The sequence below is a fragment of the Chironomus tepperi genome, unplaced genomic scaffold (assembly GCF_022539635.2).
Source record: "Chironomus tepperi strain 1889 unplaced genomic scaffold, CSIRO-AGI_Ctep_v1 contig_458, whole genome shotgun sequence".
NCBI lineage: Eukaryota > Metazoa > Arthropoda > Insecta > Diptera > Chironomidae > Chironomus > Chironomus tepperi.
The window spans coordinates 5,001-23,037 of NW_027226580.1; the positions used below are offsets into that span (position 1 = coordinate 5,001).

The following is an 18,037-nucleotide window of genomic DNA, read 5'->3' on the forward strand; positions in this document are numbered from 1 at the left end:
TGAAAACAAACACCAGCAAAAAAAAAATCGAAATAAAAAAATTTGTCACATTAAAATCGCATTTTACATTTTCAGCCATCAAAAAACCAACACCAGAACACAATAACTGGTCAGAAAAACATGAAAAGCTCCGAGCATGAAGCAAAAAATAAAAAAAAAAGTTTTTACTGCAAAATTTCCAAATGTCCAACATCATCAATCCGTGAAAATGACATAAAAAAGGCATTGGAAGTTAATTTTACATTACACAGATCTACATTTGTGTCAGTCAGTTGGAACAGTTCTCGGGTGGATCATTAAAATGTAAATTACATGTGAGTAAATTGAATGTGGAAGTTTATCATGTGATATTTTTTGAGGTATTGTTTTTTTGAGCAATTTTTGTCGACGATTTGTTATTTCGATTGGGGAAATGAGTTGAAAATTAGAGGTTTTGAGGTTAGGATTCAGTTTTTAGGTGAAAAATATTTTTTTGGACCAAGATTGAACCTAAGTTTGAGGTCAGAATCAATATTAGACCTAATTTTAAAGTTATAATCATTATTGGATCTACATTTGAGGTTAGAATCATTATTGAACCTAAATTTGTACCTGTATTTGAAGTTAGAATTATTATTGGACTTAAATTTAAGGTTAGAATCATTATTAGACCTAAATTTGAGGTTAGAATCATTATTGGACCTACATTTAAGGTTAGAATCATTATTGAACCTAAATTTGTACCTATATTTCAGGTTAGAATAATTATTGGACATTCATTTGAGGTTAGAATCATTAGAAGTCCTGAATTTGAGGTTAGAATCATTATTGAACCTAAATTTGTATCTTTATTTAAGGTTAGAATAATTATTGGACTTGCATTTGAGATTAGCATCATTATTGAACCTAAATTTAAGGTTAGAATCATTATTGGACTTATATTTTAAGGTTAGAATCATTATTGGACTTATATTTTGAGGTTAGAATCATTATTGGACTTACATTTGAGGTTAGAATCATTATAAAATCCAAATTTGAGGACAAAATCATCTCAAGACCAAGTTTCCACAACTGGTTAATAATCAGATACAATACCCTTACCAAAAAACATTTTCTAACTTATTCCCAACTCAAAAACTATAAAATGAACACCAAAAAAAAATTTTAATTCCTCATTTTCATATTTAATTGATGCATGAAAAATTCTTTCATTCACTCAATAACTAAAAATGATAAATTTATGCAAATCATGCTTGATGGGAAAAGTTTTGATGAATTTTTGTGTGTGTGTGTCTTAGGCATGGAGGAGTGGAACTGCCAAGAGAATTCTGATTATGTGAATTTGATAGTTTATCACTTAAAAAAATCAAAAATTCATCAAAATTGCAACTGGAACTGAAAAACTTTTTTTCCTTTTTTGTGACGATAAATTTATTTTCCTTTAAGAATTTCAAAGTAGAATAAAAAAAAAGAACTTGAAAAAGAGGAAAAAGAAGCTGAAGGAAAAAATCCTTTCGAATGAACAGCACGAAAATTCCGTTGTGACAGCGAAACAAATTTAAAATTTAAATTCACATCATAGCAAAAAAAAATGGAAGAGAAAATACCTAAACTTAGCTGTACAGGCAGCTGTATTCGCATTTTGAGTGAAGGATTGATGCAAGGATGGTGGAACTTGTTGTGGTTTTAAGCGCAGTTCAATGAGGTTTTTAAGGCTGAATTTATAGATGACTATCGGAGAATGGACATCAGTGGCACGTAGTAAGATTCATTTAGTACAATCATATGCAGTTTAGGTTCTTGCTGATGTAATATGACAGAAAGAAATCCGAGATAATGACACCAAGACGGTCTCAGTCTCAGTCTCAGAGTCTCAGTCTCAGAGTCTCAGAGTCTCAGTCTTAGAGTCTCAGAGTCTCAGAGTCTCAGTCCCAGTCCCAGTCTCAGTTGCTACGTCCCTGTTGTCGCAACCATCATAATAATAAACAAACTCCAGTAAACTGAAGGAACTGAAGTATTTACCATCACTTCTCAGAAAAACTCAATCTACATCGCTGATGCACGTCATCAATTACCCTAGAAACACATTAAAATAAACGACAAAGCATCAGTTAAGACCTTGCAACTAAAATTCATCGAAGAATCCTTAATGCTAGTTTTCTAAAAAAAATACATAACTGAGCAGTCAGGAAGCGAAAGGAAAAGAAGAAGAAGTAGGAAAAAAAATTGAATTGAATTTTTAATCCCGTCGAGAAATTTGTCATTGAAATGCAAAAGGAAAAAAAAATGCTTTTAAGAATGAATAAATTTTCCAGCTTTTCTTTGTTGACCAGGCCTCAAAAAAGGTTGAAGAAGAAGGAACAGAAAGGAAATCTGCAGCATAAAATTAAAAGTTTTCATCATCATGACGAGACACAAAAATTTCTTTCGAGAGACGAACTTTAAATGAGAAATTCTCTTTTGTGTTGTTTAAATTCAAGCAGCAGTACAGTACAACTGTGGTAGAAGTAAAATTGTTTGTTTTTGTCGGCACTGAGGAGCACAGTAAGTAAAAAGTGTCTGACCCTTGAGTTTTATTCTTACGAATGTGTTTGTGAATTTTTTTCTAGTATTTACGTATTTAATTTATGTTTTACAATGGAATTGAGAGACTCTTTTGTGATGTCATGTGGTAATTTTATGGTTGTGTGGATGACTGATCCTATCTTTTGTCATTTAAACTTAATTCTAACTTAACTCGTGCTACTATCTCATATATTACTTATTTAACATTCTGTAATCATCTATTTAGCAATTTAATCTAATTCGAATGGTAAAAATTGAATAATTGATCCTAAAACCGGTCACAGGACGAAGATACACTGACTTGTAGCCAGATCAGTTTCAAATCTGGTAAAGAAATGTTGCATGGCTTCAGCAATCCAGCATGATGTCGAATTTAAACCGAAGAACCAAGTCAAAGTTACCCTAGTCTGATGCCGGATTTTGAATTGATTGACTGACTTGCGCAATTCTGGTAGTCTATCCGGTTCTGTTGTATTCCATTTGACTACAAGCAAATCATTTTGGTTGAATCTACTCAAATTATGATCCAGTAGATCAAACAGTAAGTCAAACTATTATTAAAATATCTGATTTAGATGTCGATATGGTCGACTAGTCACAATATGTTCCAATCGGGTCCAACTTCATCCATTCGATCCCATTTTGTATCAGAGTTGGTAGTTCACATTATGAAGACACCTAAGGGCATTGACACTGAATTTCAATTTCCGGATGAATTCTATTGTTTTGGATGAAAGTTTGTCTTTGTATCGGATGAAATCATTTTTAATGGCAATGCGTTTAGACATCTCCTTTGGACTCCATTATTTTTGTAGTTTGAACAACAGTAGAAGCTCTTTTTTGGATTTTTGGAATACGGACCAAAGCCCAACTAACTCTGCTCCACATCACTTAAATAAATCCCTTAAACAGCCCCTTACCCTCCCGAACCAATACCATAAACCCCCAAAAAAATCATGGTTGTTCTATTGTCTTTTATAAAATTGCACACAACTCATGCATGAACATGAAAATCCTAAATGCATATTTACAAAAAAAATACTCTAAATGTATGTTTAAAACAGAGCTTTTTGTGTGTGTATTTGTGTGAAAAAATTTTTCCTCTCTGATTTCTCAAATTTATTTTGTACTCGACTTTAGTAATGAATTGAAAAAACATAGAGAAAAAAAAATATCAACAATGACTAGTGAGTTTTTTGGGGCTTTGAGGTAGAAATGAATGAATAAGTTTATTTGGTATCTGTCTGTGGGGTTGAATGGAGTTTGAAGAGATGTGTTTTTGGGGGATTTTGAGAAAATTCTTTGGGTTTGAGGATTTTTTGACAATTTTGATAGTTTAATTGGTGAATATGCTGAACAATCCCAATTTTGACTTTAGAAAGATCTAAAATTAGTCAAAATATTCCGAAATTTTCCAAAATAAATCGAATTTTGTCCAGAAAATTCCAAAATTCTGCGAAAAAGTTCTAAATTTGATTACAAAATTCGAATTTCCACCAAAAAAAAGGAGATTATGGTCAGATTTTGGTTCAAGTTTGATCGGAAAAATTCAAAATTTTGATAGAAAATTCCAATTTGAATCAAAAGCTTTCAAAATTGATCAGAATAGTTCCAATTTAGATCACAAAAATCCTAATTTTACCTGAATTCGACAAGAAAATTCCAGTTTTAATCACAAAATCCCAAATTTGAGCAAAAAATTCCTAGTTTTTTTAGAAAAAAATCCAAAATTGCCTAAAAACCTTAAGAAATTTCAAATTCATCCCAAACCTCCTCTAAGCCTCTCCAAAAAAATAACATCACAAGCATCAAATCAACCTTCATCTCCCTAATCTCTATGTACACATCCATTCAATTCTCTCATGTGTCTATGTGTGTAAAATTTCCGTTAATTCCTTTCTGTCCTCAGATGAGAAAAAGAAAAAAAAAAAATACAAAAATTTCCTTTTCATTTTTCAGGGTGTGTAAAGCAGTCGCACATTGAAAAAAATAACTTTTTTCTTGCTGTTGTTGTGCAAATTTTCATCCACATTTTTGATGTTTTTCTTTCTTAAACTGTGAATGTTGAAAAATGTTCATGCACACATGTGCTGCTGTGGGTGTATTTGTGTAGGAAAATAACATAAACTCATCAATAATGTGTGTTTATGAGAACAAAAAGTATGTATTCGGTGAAAAGAGGGAAAACTTTCTCTGTTGGAATGTGAAAAATGAAACGAAAAGTGAAATAAGAGAAAGTGTGCATGTGTGTGTGTGTGTGTGTTTGAGGATGGAAAATGTTTCAGTTTTCGTGGAAATTTTGATGTTTTGGGGTTCATATTTTGAATTGTTTCATGCTTTTGATGTTTAGATTGTAAAATTGAGAGGATTTATAGCTCTCAATTGAGAGATTCTCGTGAAGGGTTGTCACCAAAAGTGGTGAAATTTTGATGGCATGTGGCTTAATGTTAACCACAAATGCTTCAAATAGATAACTTAATTACTTATCTGAATAGCACAAATTGATTAGTCCATCAAACATTTGACCAAAAGCCGGCATAACTTTGACTTAGTCCTAGATTCAGTCTAAATCTCAAGCTGACATGACTCTGACTTGGAGCCGGTTTCGATCTAATTCAGGTTCCAAGTCAGATTAATTTCGAATTGTGGATCGATCATCCAACTTGTGCTTTTCGGGTTATTTGCTTTGTTGACCGAATAGATCAATTGTTCTCCAATTATATCGCTTAACTCTGTCGCAAGCTATCGTTTGCCAATACCCAATTCTGAATATAATTCAATTAACTCTATCAAAAGCTGAATTCAACCAAGAATCTTAGGTCGGCCATGTGATCTCTTGCACATCTGAAAAGTCAAAATCGAAAAGCCTAATTGGTTCTGTTTATAATCTCAGAAAAAGTATTTTTTATTATTCTTTTTAAATTACTTAATAATTAATAAAAGGTTTCTTAAAAATAATTTTAAAGTTTCTATTGTAATTTATTTTAAATTTTTTAAAAGGATTCTTCACTTATTGCGTAAGTTTCACTTGAGTCTTAACCAAATTTTAACTTCCCTACTCCCTTTTTCCCTTAGAGAGTTACGTTATTAGTCTCCTAACCTCGATATCTTTTAAAAAAGTCATCAAATTCCGCATTTTCAATGTTTTCTGTCATTTTAAAATGATCAATAAATGTTACAACCATTTTACTTCGATCATAGTATTTAAGGATATGCCAGAATACCTCATAAACTAACGGGATATGCGATTCAACTGAATAATGATAAGCATCTTTATAATATAAATTGTTAATGAAATATTGTGCAAAAAAGAAGTCAGCCATGGTTGGTTGTAGAAATTTGTAGTCAGTTTCACTTCTAAAACTTACAATTCCCATTTTTGCAATTTCCTCGATTGTAAGAATCTTTGGACTTTTGACTTTTAAAATTTGCAATCTACTAAAGCTCTCAAGAATTGAATTAGTTGATTTTAGTCTTAAATTGCGTTGAAATTCTTTTTCGAAAGCTATTCTTTGATACAATTGAATCACATCAAAATTGGTGATGCTTTGATTCCTCCAAGTTTTCGCAGTACTATTCACAAATTTTTCACAAATTCTATAAAAATTTGGATTTATGTAAAGCTTGTCACATTCATAGTTCTGAGCTATAAATTTCTGCATTGTTGGACTGTCAAGTTGCAATGTTTTTGAGATGTTAAATGCATCTTGAGTGAAAATTTCAATTTTTTCATTTGAAAAATTTTGTAATTTGAAGAATCCTCGGAAAAATTCTTTTTGTTCTGACTCGTTAAATGGAGCTGGTTGATAAATTTTAGAATTTAATGATTTCCTTAGTTGATTGATAAATAATGGCAAACTTGATATGAACTGAACATTACCGGTAAGTTGGAATATTAGATTGAACACATTGATCATCATTTTTCTATTTTCAGCTGAAATTCGGTCATTATCCCAAAGAATTATGACCTTTCCTGACTTAAAAAGTATTTCAAAAATTTGCTTCTCAAACTCATTTTTTGGATCTATTCCGATGACTTTTTCAATAAACTCAACTAGACTTTTGATCATCTGATCGTGATCTTTATTTTCTTTCGAAAATAAGGAATGCTCATAATATTCTGAACATTGTTCGCTATTACCAAGTGACTGCTTTGACGATTTGTTCAAAATTTTGTCTGGTATATTGCTGAATGTTTGCAATTCCTGATACGAATTTAAAATTTCTGTCATTCTTTCAAGTTCTATATAGGAAACCCAACGATATTGCAATTTTGCTTTAATTTTTTCCGTTATTTTTTTAAAAATTACAGTTTTTCCAGAACCAATCTGTGAATCAAGAATAAAGATCTTATCAGTTAAAGTCTCTTGAATGATTTCTTCTGTACTTTTGGAACTTTGATTTCTTTGGCTATTTGTACCTATCAGTGACTGGTCATTTGCGATCACAAATCTCCGTTCAATGTAATAATCAATCTTATCCGCAATCACATTCCCAACTCGAATTACTTTCCCATCCAGCACATCCACAATATTCTTAGAAGTTAATAATTTAAAGACATCCTGACTCAGATGCGGACTTATTTCTGTCAATTTTTCAAACTTTAAACTTTCATTTTGAAATGTAAAATTTGAGGATAAAAATTTTTGTTTTAATTTTAACGCCAAATTATCCCAGTCAAGACGAATCATTTGATTTATATACAGGAACTGAGAATCACTGAGTATTAAGGGTTTATCATCGAGAATCATTGAAATGTGATCTGATGTCAGGTTATTGTAAGCTGAGGAATTGTCTAGGAACAAGTCGTTTAACCTAATCTCAATATTTTTGTAGTTTACAAGAGCATTCTTGATTTTATGGACTTGATTTATGTTTAGCTGATTGAAATTAAATTCATTTCCTGTTATGATTCTTGCAAGATGTTGTACAAATTCAGGGTTAAAAAACAAGACAGCAGCTAATAATGTCATAATTATGCCAAATATCATTGTAATAATAAATCTCCGTCTAAGCCTCGATATTTTCTTATCTTTTTTCTCATTTTCTAATTTTTCACGTTCCTCAATTTCCTTCAAACTATTTTCCATGTCGTTTACAATTCTATCAAAAAATTTAAATAAATCTGGAAATATTTCAGATATTTCAATTAACTTATCAGGTTGGTTTTGATATAAAGCAATCAAGTGCGCTGGTCGAACGATAAGCTCAGCATGATGCATTGTTACAGGATAGCATTCATATACTAAATCAATAATTGCTTCCTTTCCTTTTTCCTTTTGACAATTCTTATTGATTTCTTGAAATTCTTGCATGGTTTGGTTATCATTGCTTTTGTATGGCATCGCCAGATTGCAATATTTCAAATTGATTGCATAGTGACATAACTCATGTGCCAAAGTACCAATAGCTTGACTTTGTGTGCTCTTATCAAGCAGTTGCCGTGCGCCAATGTAGATTCTACCCATTGTATAAAAGACACCTTCAGTATTGTCACTTGTTGTTGGATCTGCGATATTTACTGCGTCACGATTAAAATCATAAATTATTCTGGTTTCTTTGGATGCTGCGACAATTTTGAGGATTGTATTAAGTCGCGGATCTTGACTCATTTGCTTGTATGCATTATATACATACTTCAGTTTGCCTTGTGCATCTGGTACATCATGACTAATAACTGAGTGAGTCATTAGGATGTTGATGTGCTTGTCCGGGAGGTCTTTTGAATGCTTATTGTGAAGTTCTCTGATGATTCTTTGTTCATCATAATCTAAATCATCGAAAATTCCTTGCTGATATTCATGTGGTGCTAAGAAAACCTCGTGGATCAGAAAAATTTCGTAAATATTAAAAGCTTTTATATCCACGGTAACTCTTGCTGCAGATTTGTTCGATAAATCGAAATAAAATTCTAAACGTTCATGAAAGTTTAAAATTGCTTCTACTTCCACTTCATTTTTGTCAATAATTGCTGTGTGTAGATCATTAGTTGTCTTGTAGAAATACTTGAAGTCATTTGATAGTTGTTTGATGTCAATTCCATCAGGATACAACAAATTTGCTTGTGCTAAGACAAGAAGAACATCAGAATGTCGATTTTTCCATGCCAAATCTTGAGCACTAATTCCATCATCTGCTGTGGTATTGAAACCACAGTTTAACAGGATTTTGACAATTTCAGCATTTCCAAATTCAGCAGCAATAAGGAGTAAGTTTAAGTCTCGAGAATCAGCAAGCAGATGAATGTCGACGTCATATCCGTTCGAGTGCTCTAGCCAGTGCTTTTGTAAACCTGATAAAAATTAAAATAAGATACACAAGACAGTAAAGTATATTAATGCTTACCAATTTCACCATCACTCAATGATCGACTCAAGAAGTTGATTATAAATTCAGGAAAACGGTCGTTATTTTTATAATAATTGTTATTGTTGGTCTTCAGATTCAGCAGCTTTTGAATATTCTTTGACTTCCAATAAATTGAAAAATTGTCATTTCCTTTCAATACAAGCACAATTGACTTATTTTCGCATATTTCATTTAGTTTCCCTAAATCATCTTGACTTATGTCATCAAAACATTCTTCTATGTGAATTCTGAGTAGCAAGACATGCCCACTTTGCATCTCATGTTGAAGATCAGTCGAACTAAAATGATCAATTGCTTTTTTGATGTTTTTGCATTCCAAAATCGTTAAAGAACTTATAATGTCATGGGCACTTTTGTTTGACAGCTCCAAATTATCACCTGATAAAATTTAATAGTTAAAAATTAGCAGTTTTTGAATAGCCGATCACAATGCATAACAAATGTTAGAATGTATAACATATTAATCCTCCACGTGATCACTATTCGAACGTTATAAGAGAACAGTCATGGATTTTTTTTGCAGATGCTGCAAAACCTGTTCGCTAATTTATTTTGGTTCTTAGAATTTTTTGTTTAATAAAATTTGATCACATAAAACTAGTCAAAATCCGGATTTCTTCATATTTTTCAAATTTCAACTAAACTTACATCCATAAATCATCTTCATTACATTTAAGCGCTTAAAACTGTTAATGGCTTTTAATGGCTTTCCTAAATTTGGTTCATTGTTTGTTGCCATTTTTTAATAGTAAAACTTCTTTTTTGGATCTTCTTAACACGACGAGAACGATGACACTAATTTGTCTAACAGATTCTCTCTTGACAAAAAGATCCTCTCTTTAAAACGCTCTTTTTTATCAATCTCAGCACGATTAGAGATCCATGATCTTTTCTTGGACTCTCAAAAATTGACAATATGAAATTATTAATTTTTCTATTTAGAAATTTTATTAATTTATTTTCTGAATTTTTTAAAATTTATTTTAAAATAATATTAAATATTTCACATAATATGAGATTTACTGTTCCTACAAGCTGTTGAATTTTAAAGTTATATTTTGAATTTCTGATTTATAGACATCTCGCCGTGAGGTTGTGCTACGGTCAGTAAGAAATAGATCAGTATTTTGCTGATAATTGCAATTTTAGCAAAAAGCTAGCGGCAAGCTGTTGAATAAAATGACTTCTGACTTAAAGTATGTAAGAAGTAGATCAGTATTTTGCTCATAATTATTTTAGCAAGAAGCTAGCAGCAAGAATTGACGATATTTGTAGTCGAATGGTAAAATTTACGGATTTTATTGCACGGAAAGTAAGATGCATATTCACAAGCTATCGAGTTCTCAGTTATTCTAAAGCCTATTCAAAAGTGCCAGGTTGCTTCAGTAGCAGCCAATTAAAAACTTTAGGTTCTTAGGTTTGGTATTAATATAAGCTCTCATTCTAATTATTAAGTCAGTAATAACGCATCCAGATTCGTTCAAAAAAACCCTTTTCGATTAATTTAAAGCTCTCTTTTCTATTCTCATTCTAACTACATCACTCATGATTCGTTCCCAAATTAATAACGATTCAGGCTCAATCTCAAAGAATATCTAGTCATATTCAAGAACTTTCCCTCATTTCGACAACAATTCAAACAAATTCACAACGATGAATTGCAAAAAAAAATCTTATAAAATTCTCAAGAATTCTAACAACAAGATCAATAAAGAAAACTAAAGTGATGATGAATAAAAGTAACATGAGAAGAAACTAAAACGAAAGAAAATAAGACAAAAAATGAACATTAATATTGATTGTGAAATTTCTCACGCTCTAATTTTTTTCTTCTTTTTTTACCTCCATCAATTTAAATGTACATCATTCGAGGCAATAGGAATATCAGCAAGATGCTCTATGTGAAAATTTCTCCTACTGTGGAGCTCTGTTCAATTTACTATTATTTTTGCAACTCAGCATTAACTTTCAAGATCTTTTTTATTCTCATGTGCACCTAGGATGTGCTTAAGGTGATTTTGTTAGAAAGTTTGGCGTGAAACTTTGCTTTTGTTCTGAATTGAGCTAAGTTTGAGTTAAAACTCATTCTCAGCCGCAGATTAGCCTTAAACTAAGCTTCAATTCACCTATATTTTCTAATTTATCTCAGCTTCAAGCTCAACTGAAATTCAGTCATATTTTCACCTCCAGTTTAGCATAAAGCTCAGCTCCAGCTCTAATATTCAGTTCAAGCTTAGCATTGGTTCAGCCTCATTCTTTAGTTCAACAATTCAGTCTTATTTTTAGATCCAGATCAACCACAAGCTTAGCTTCAGTCCAGCCCAAACCTCAGCTCCAGCTTAACGTCAGTTTAGTCTCAAGCTCAGAATCTGTTCAGCCTCATGCTCATCCTTAGTTCAGCTTCAGTTCAGTCATATTTTCAGCTCTTGCTCAGCCTCAAGCTTCTGTTCAATTTCAAGCTAAGCTCCAGATTAGCCTCAAGCTCAACTTCAGCTTAGCCACAAGCTCAGCAGCGATTCAGCTTCAAGCTCATCTTCAGTTCAGACTCAAGCTTAGCTTCAGTTCTGCCTTAGGCTAAACTTGAGTTCAGTAATATTTTCAACTACAAAACAGCTTTAAATTCAGCTTAATTTCAGCCTCAAATTCAATTTCAATTCAGCCACAGCCACAGCTGCAATGATAGCTTCAGCTCAATATTTAATAAGAACTTCTTATTATCTTGAAACTCAACTTCTATTGAACTTTATGCACCGATGAAAAATGCTAAAAATTCCCCACAAGGAATCATCATCAACGAAATAAAAATTGACTCCATCCATTCATTTATTAACATTCATTCACTTGCCATATGTCCCATTCCATTGAGAACAGCAATTTCTACTTTGTCATACAAAAAAAAGAAAAAAAATATGAAAGAAAAGAACGAAGAAAAATTCCTCCTTGTTCACTATCATCATTTGACAATAAATGAAGGAAGCTGAAAAAAAAAGACATCAAAGCGACACATTTTGTGCTTCTTCTTGATGTCATGTCATGAAAAACGGCAGTCGCATCAGTGGAATGAGACGATAGAAATGGCAACAAATATCAAGACGACGAGTGTTGTTGCCATAATTTGCAGAATCATTATCTAAACTTTCTCGCATAAATGAATATTCAGGGCAATTGAGGAAGCTCTTTTTTTTGCCGATACTACTGATGCTGCTGCTGCTTCTTTCTCCATCCCCCCTTTTTTAAATTCTTTTTTATCACGGCGGCATAAACGACAGATACGCGATGAGCATGAAAATGTTTGCTTAATTTTCATTCAAAAAAAAATTTTTTTTTCTTCTTCTTCTTTTTGGTGTCGTGTTTTTCACAATGTTTGGTGTTTATAGACAGCAAATAAGAAGATGATGAGGGAATATTTTTGTGTGTGGATGGGATGCTAAATGAGTCATCATTTTTGTTATTCTTTTGATGGCATTTTTTCATGTCAAATTTATTAATGATGAGATGAAATGTGAGTACTGGATGGGGGGGAAGGTAGACGGTGAAAGTGAATTAGAGGACCTAAACCTGAAAATGAACTTGTAGCTGAACTGATGCTGTACTTGAGGATGAACCGAAGCTAAACCAAAGCTGTGCTTGGAGCTGAACTAAAACTAAGCTTGAACCGAAACTGAACTTGAAGTTGTGCCGAAGCTTATCTTGAAAATTAACCAAAGCTGAGCTGGAATCATCTGAGTCAAAGCTGTACTTGAAGCTAAACCAAAGCTGTGCTTGGAGCTGAACTAAAACTAAGCTTGAACCGAAACTGAACTTGAAGTTGTGCCGAAGCTTAGCTTAAAACTGAACCAAAGCTGAGCTGGAATCATTTGAGTCAAAGCTGTACTTGAAGTTGAACCAAAGCTGTGCTTGGAGCTGGACTAAAACTAAGCTTGAACCGAAGCTGAATTTGAAGTTGAACCGAAGCTTTGCGAAACTTAACCAAAGCTGAGCTTGAATCATTTGAGTCAATGCTGAACTTGAAGTTGAACCTAAGCTGAGCTTCAAGCTGGCTCAAGCAAAACCAAAGCTGAGCTTAAAGCCTAATAAAAGCTGAGTCTGGAACTAAACTGTTAAGCTTGATGTTGAACCGAGAAGCTGCACCAAAGCTGAGCTTAAAGCCAAACCAAATCTGAGTTTGAAGTTGAGCCGAAGCTGAGCTTTGAATCAAAGCTGAGCTGAAATCATTTGAGTCAAAGCTGAACTTGAACCTAAGCTGTACAAGCAAAACAAGCTGAGCTTCAAGTTGAACTAAACTAAAGTTAAGCTTGATGTTCAACCGAAGCTGAACCAGAGCTGAGATTAAAGCTAAGCCATAACTGAGTTTGAAGTTTAACCGAAGCTGAATTTGAACTTTAAAAAGAAAATTTGAAAAAAAAAATAATAAATCATATTTTTTCAATATTTTATCAATTTGAGAAAGTACAGTACTGCAACAACATTGAATGATTTCAACCTTGAATATAAAAATATACTGCAGTGACTTCTTTGTCATCATCTAAATATAAATAAAAGAGTTTGATAGCTTATCAGTACAATCACCTCATTACAAAGTGTTATTATATATTAAGAAGCACACAAAATCATGAATACTTTAGTCAGTCATTTTACGCTTGTGTACGGATGTACGAAGATAGAATTATGAGAAAACATATGGTTGTCTTTAGACACCTGAATACACTGAAAAGATGAATTTTATATAAAAGCCATCGCTTGAGGAGTTTAAAGAGTTTTTAGCATTATCGTTTAGAATTTCAATCGAGCAACATCGAAGTTTAATTTCCAATTTTGATTCATAATGAACAGCAAGTTCTGCACATACGATCCAGTAAATAAAATCTGGAGTGGACGAAAGCGTCAACAAATTTACAATGTTGATGCAAATGCTGGCTATTTGTTCCTTCAAAAACTCATTCAAACACCCAAAAATATCTTCCAAATTTCTGATGATACCGGAGTGGAACTGACTTGTGCTGATGTCTATGAACGATCGCTGAAATTTGCCAACTTTTTCACTCAAATAAACCTCAAACAAGGCGATGTTGTTGGACTGATTGCATCAAATAGTGAAAATTTAGTTCCGATAATTTTTGGATGTCTTGTGATTGGAGTTGCTGTAAATCCACTATCAATTGTTATGGGTGTTGAGGATATAGAGCACATGTGGAGTAAAACTAAACCGAAAGTGATTTTTAGTGATGGAAAAATTATTGAAACTGTGAAAAGTGCTGTGGACAAAATGGAATTAGATGCTAAAATTTATACCATGATTGACAAAGTTGAAGGATTTGGATATGTTGAGGATATTCTCAATCGAGATTTTGATGTTGAAAGCTATGAGTAAGTAATAGTAGTGATTAGTGTAGTCCTAAGGGTTTGTCATCTCAGGTATAGCTCCTGAGTCCAACAAAGACACATTAAAATAATTTCAAAACAACCCACTCCAAAAAGCACATGCTGGTTAACTGGCATGACAACTCACTTCGGTGCTGGATTTAAATCGATTAACTTACTTGTGCTATTCGGGCACAATTCTTTTGTTTACAGATTTCCAGACCTTCCAAACACTCCATCAACCATTGCTCTCATTAGCTGCTCATCAGGCACAACAAGTTCTCCCAAAGGCATTTGCTTGTCACATAAACAAATAATTGAACACTCATTTCTATATTTTAATCAGAACCTAAAACAGACTGACCTCATTTTTAACAGTTGCTTGACATATTGGACCATTCATATGGTACTTACAACATTCTCAGTTCTGTATAATATTCCTAATGTTATAACAGCTGAAACTCTTACACCAGAATTGTGGATGGATATTGTAGATCGTCACAAAGTCACAGTTGTGTTCTCATCAATTGCATTTGCTGCATCAATTATAAGAAGTAAGAAACTGAGGAAAATGGAAAGCATCAGAATATTTTCAACAGGCGGAAGTGTCTTCTCTGAAAAATTAATGCAGGATCTTCAAGAAATAATTCCAAATGGAAAAGTCATATTTGGTTACGGAATGACTGAAATTGGACGTGTGTCAACAGCATCTGGTGATGAAAGATCTATTGGATTGACTTCAGGTTATTTACATTATAATGTACAGGCTAAAATTTGTGACGAGACAGGAACAGCCTTGGAACCAAATAAAATTGGGGAAATTTACTGCAAAACTCAAACTCACTTTTCTAGCTACTTTGGTGATCCTGAAAAGTACAAAGAATGTTTTGATAGTTCAGGATTCTTAAGAACTGGTGATGCTGGATATTTTGATGAATCTGGAAGAATTTATATCATTGATCGCATTAAGCACATGATCAAATCCATCAATTCTTATAAAGTAACTCCAATAGAAATTGAAAGCATCATCAATGAGATCGACGGAGTCATCCAGAGTTGTGTTGTTGGAGTTTTTGATGAAGAAGTTTTTTATGACAAAATTTATGCATTTGTGATTAAGGATCAGGCACGTGATGACTTGACAGAGGAGTTTATTGTTAATTTTGTGAATGCGAAAGTGATCGAGGAGAAGAAAATCACAGGTGGGGTTCATTTTGTGGATAAATTCCCAATGACACCATCAGGAAAGGTTTTAAATCGGGAGCTTAAGAAAATAGCTGCAATGTTGATTAAATGCTGATAAAAATAATTATAAAAAGCTCAAAATAAAATCCAAATTATTAAATGATTAAAATCTAGATCGTCTTGATTAGATATGTACTGGAATTTTGTTGTTTTCTTCTTTCACTTGTATTAATTATTTTAAAAAAATTGGGAAAATTTTGAATTAGAAATATTGATAATGTTATCGCCTAGTTCAGTGCTTCTCAAACTTGCGCGATATGGTTTCGTCACAAAAACGTTATCTTGAAAAGAAGTTTTTTGCTGGATATGGTGTGCCGCTAAAAATTTTTCTAGAGCTATGATGTGTCTTGGCACAAAAAAAGGTTAACCACTTCTGCATCATGCGCAATAAGCTAATGACGTCTTAAGAGATAAAAATTTTGAAAATTCCTGATCCTAAAACCCAAAAAAATTTTGCGATTAATTTTTTTCAACCTCGTGAATTTTCAAAAAAGTTTTAGTTCAGTTTAGCATCAAACCTCTTAATAAAAGGTTTAAAAAATTGAAATCTAATAATGAACAGCAAGTTCTGCACATACGATCCTGTCTCGAAAATCTGGAGTGGACGAAAGCGTCAACAAATTTACAATGCTGATGCAAATGCTGGCTATTTGTTCCTACAAAAACTCATTCAGACACCCAAAAATATTTGTCAAATTTCTGATGATAATGGAGTGGAATTGACTTGTGCTGATATCTATGAACGATCGCTGAAATTTGCTAACTTTTTCACTCAAATAAACCTCAAACAAGGTGATGTTGTTGGATTGATTGCATCAAATAGTGAAAATCTAGTTCCAATAATTTTTGGATGCCTTGTAATTGGAGTTGCTGTAAATCCGTTGTCAATTGTCATGACTGTTGAGGATATAGAGCACATGTGGAGTAAAACTAAACCGAAAGTGATTTTTAGTGATGGAAAAATTGTTGGAACTGTGAAAATTGCTGTGGACAAAATGGAATCGGATGCTAAAATTTTTACCATGATTGACAAAGTTGAAGGATTTGGATATGTTGATGAGATTCTGGATGGAGATTTTGATGTTGATAGCTATAAGTAAGTTTATGAAGTTTAAGGCGGGGGTAGTTAACAATAATTAACATAATATTTATTAATCAACAGATTCCCAGAACTTCCAAACATGTCAACCACAATAGCCACAATAAACTGCTCATCAGGTACAACAAGCTCTTCAAAAGGTATTTGCAAGTCACATAAACAGCTCATCTCAGATTCGTTTCTAATATCAAACAAAAAAGCAAGCGAATCAGACATCATTTTCAATTGTTCCCAATCATACTGGACAAGTCATTTATTATTCTTGGTTTATGGTGTTTTATACAATATTCCAATAGTTATTACATCACAGCCATTCACACCAGAGCTATGGATTGACATTGTTGACCGTTATAAAATCACTTTAGTTATGGTAGCTCCAATGGTATGTTATGGCATTCTTAATAGTCGCAAACTTAAGAAATTGGAAAGTACAAGGATTGTTTTAGTTGGTGGAAGTGTCTTTACAACAAAATTAATTAGAGATTTTGCAGAAATTATACCAAATGGAAAAGTTGTTCCTGTATATGGCTCTACGGAAGCAGATTCTATTTCTATGGCATATAAATATGAGGACGGATTGATTCGCAGTTCTGGATATCCATACTACAATACTGATATTAAAATTGTTAGTGAAGACGGTATAGCTTTAGGTCCGAATGAAGTTGGTGAAATTTATTGCAAAAAATCATTTCCATTTTTGGGTTATTTTGATGATATTCAAATTACTGCGGAAAGTATTGATAGCTCGGGATTCTTTAAAACTGGTGATGCTGGATATTTTGATGAATCTGGAAGAATTTACATCGTTGACCGAATTAAGCACATGATCAAATCCATCAATTGTTATAAAGTGACTCCAATAGAAATTGAGAGCATCATCAACGAGATCGACGGAGTCATCCTGAGCTGTGTTGTTGGAGTTTTTGACGAAGAAGTTTTTTATGACAAAATTCATGCATTTGTGATTAAAGATCAGGCACGTGATGACTTGACAGAGGAGTTTATTGTTAATTTTGTGAATGCAAAAGTCATTGAAGAGAAGAAAATTTCAGGCGGGGTCCATTTTGTGGATAGATTTCCAATGACACCAACTGGAAAGGTTATGAATCGGGAACTTAAGAAACTAGCTGCAACGTTGAGTAAATGCTGATAAAAATTGTAAATATTTCTAAATAAAACCCTAATTATTAAATGACTAAATTATAGAGTGCCTTCATCTTGGGTACAATACTAGATTAGATATGCTTTGGAATGTTTGTTTTCTTCTTTCACTTGTATTAATTATCTGACAAAATCAGGAAAATTTTGAATTGGCAATATTGATAATGTTATCGTCTAGTTCAGTTCTTCTCAAACTTGTGACGCAAAAACGTCATCTTGATGATACCGTACAGTATAATAAAAATAAATATAAAATAT

At 32.7% G+C, this 18,037-nt stretch overlaps 3 protein-coding genes across 3 annotated transcripts; 2 read left to right on the forward strand and 1 right to left on the reverse strand.

The window, feature by feature from the left end:
• Positions 1 to 5,639: 5,639 nt before the first annotated feature.
• On the reverse strand, positions 5,640 to 9,652 carry LOC139099018 (uncharacterized). The gene is made up of 3 exons (XM_070651410.1): positions 9,562 to 9,652; positions 8,890 to 9,291; positions 5,640 to 8,836 (listed from the first exon to the last, which is right to left on the reverse strand). The coding sequence occupies exons 1-3, from the start codon at positions 9,650 to 9,652 to the stop codon at positions 5,640 to 5,642; spliced, it is 3,690 nt and encodes a 1,229-aa protein (XP_070507511.1).
• A 4,005-nt stretch (positions 9,653 to 13,657) lies between these two features.
• On the forward strand, positions 13,658 to 15,604 carry LOC139099020 (uncharacterized). The gene is made up of 2 exons (XM_070651412.1): positions 13,658 to 14,280; positions 14,488 to 15,604. Exons 1-2 carry the CDS (start codon positions 13,739 to 13,741, stop codon positions 15,572 to 15,574), a joined length of 1,629 nt encoding a protein of 542 aa, XP_070507513.1. The 5' UTR covers positions 13,658 to 13,738; the 3' UTR covers positions 15,575 to 15,604.
• Positions 15,605 to 16,073: 469 nt separating this feature from the next.
• Positions 16,074 to 18,000, forward strand: LOC139099025 (probable 4-coumarate--CoA ligase 3). The gene is made up of 2 exons (XM_070651418.1): positions 16,074 to 16,615; positions 16,682 to 18,000. The coding sequence occupies exons 1-2, from the start codon at positions 16,074 to 16,076 to the stop codon at positions 17,766 to 17,768; spliced, it is 1,629 nt and encodes a 542-aa protein (XP_070507519.1). The 3' UTR covers positions 17,769 to 18,000.
• Positions 18,001 to 18,037: the final 37 nt, after the last annotated feature.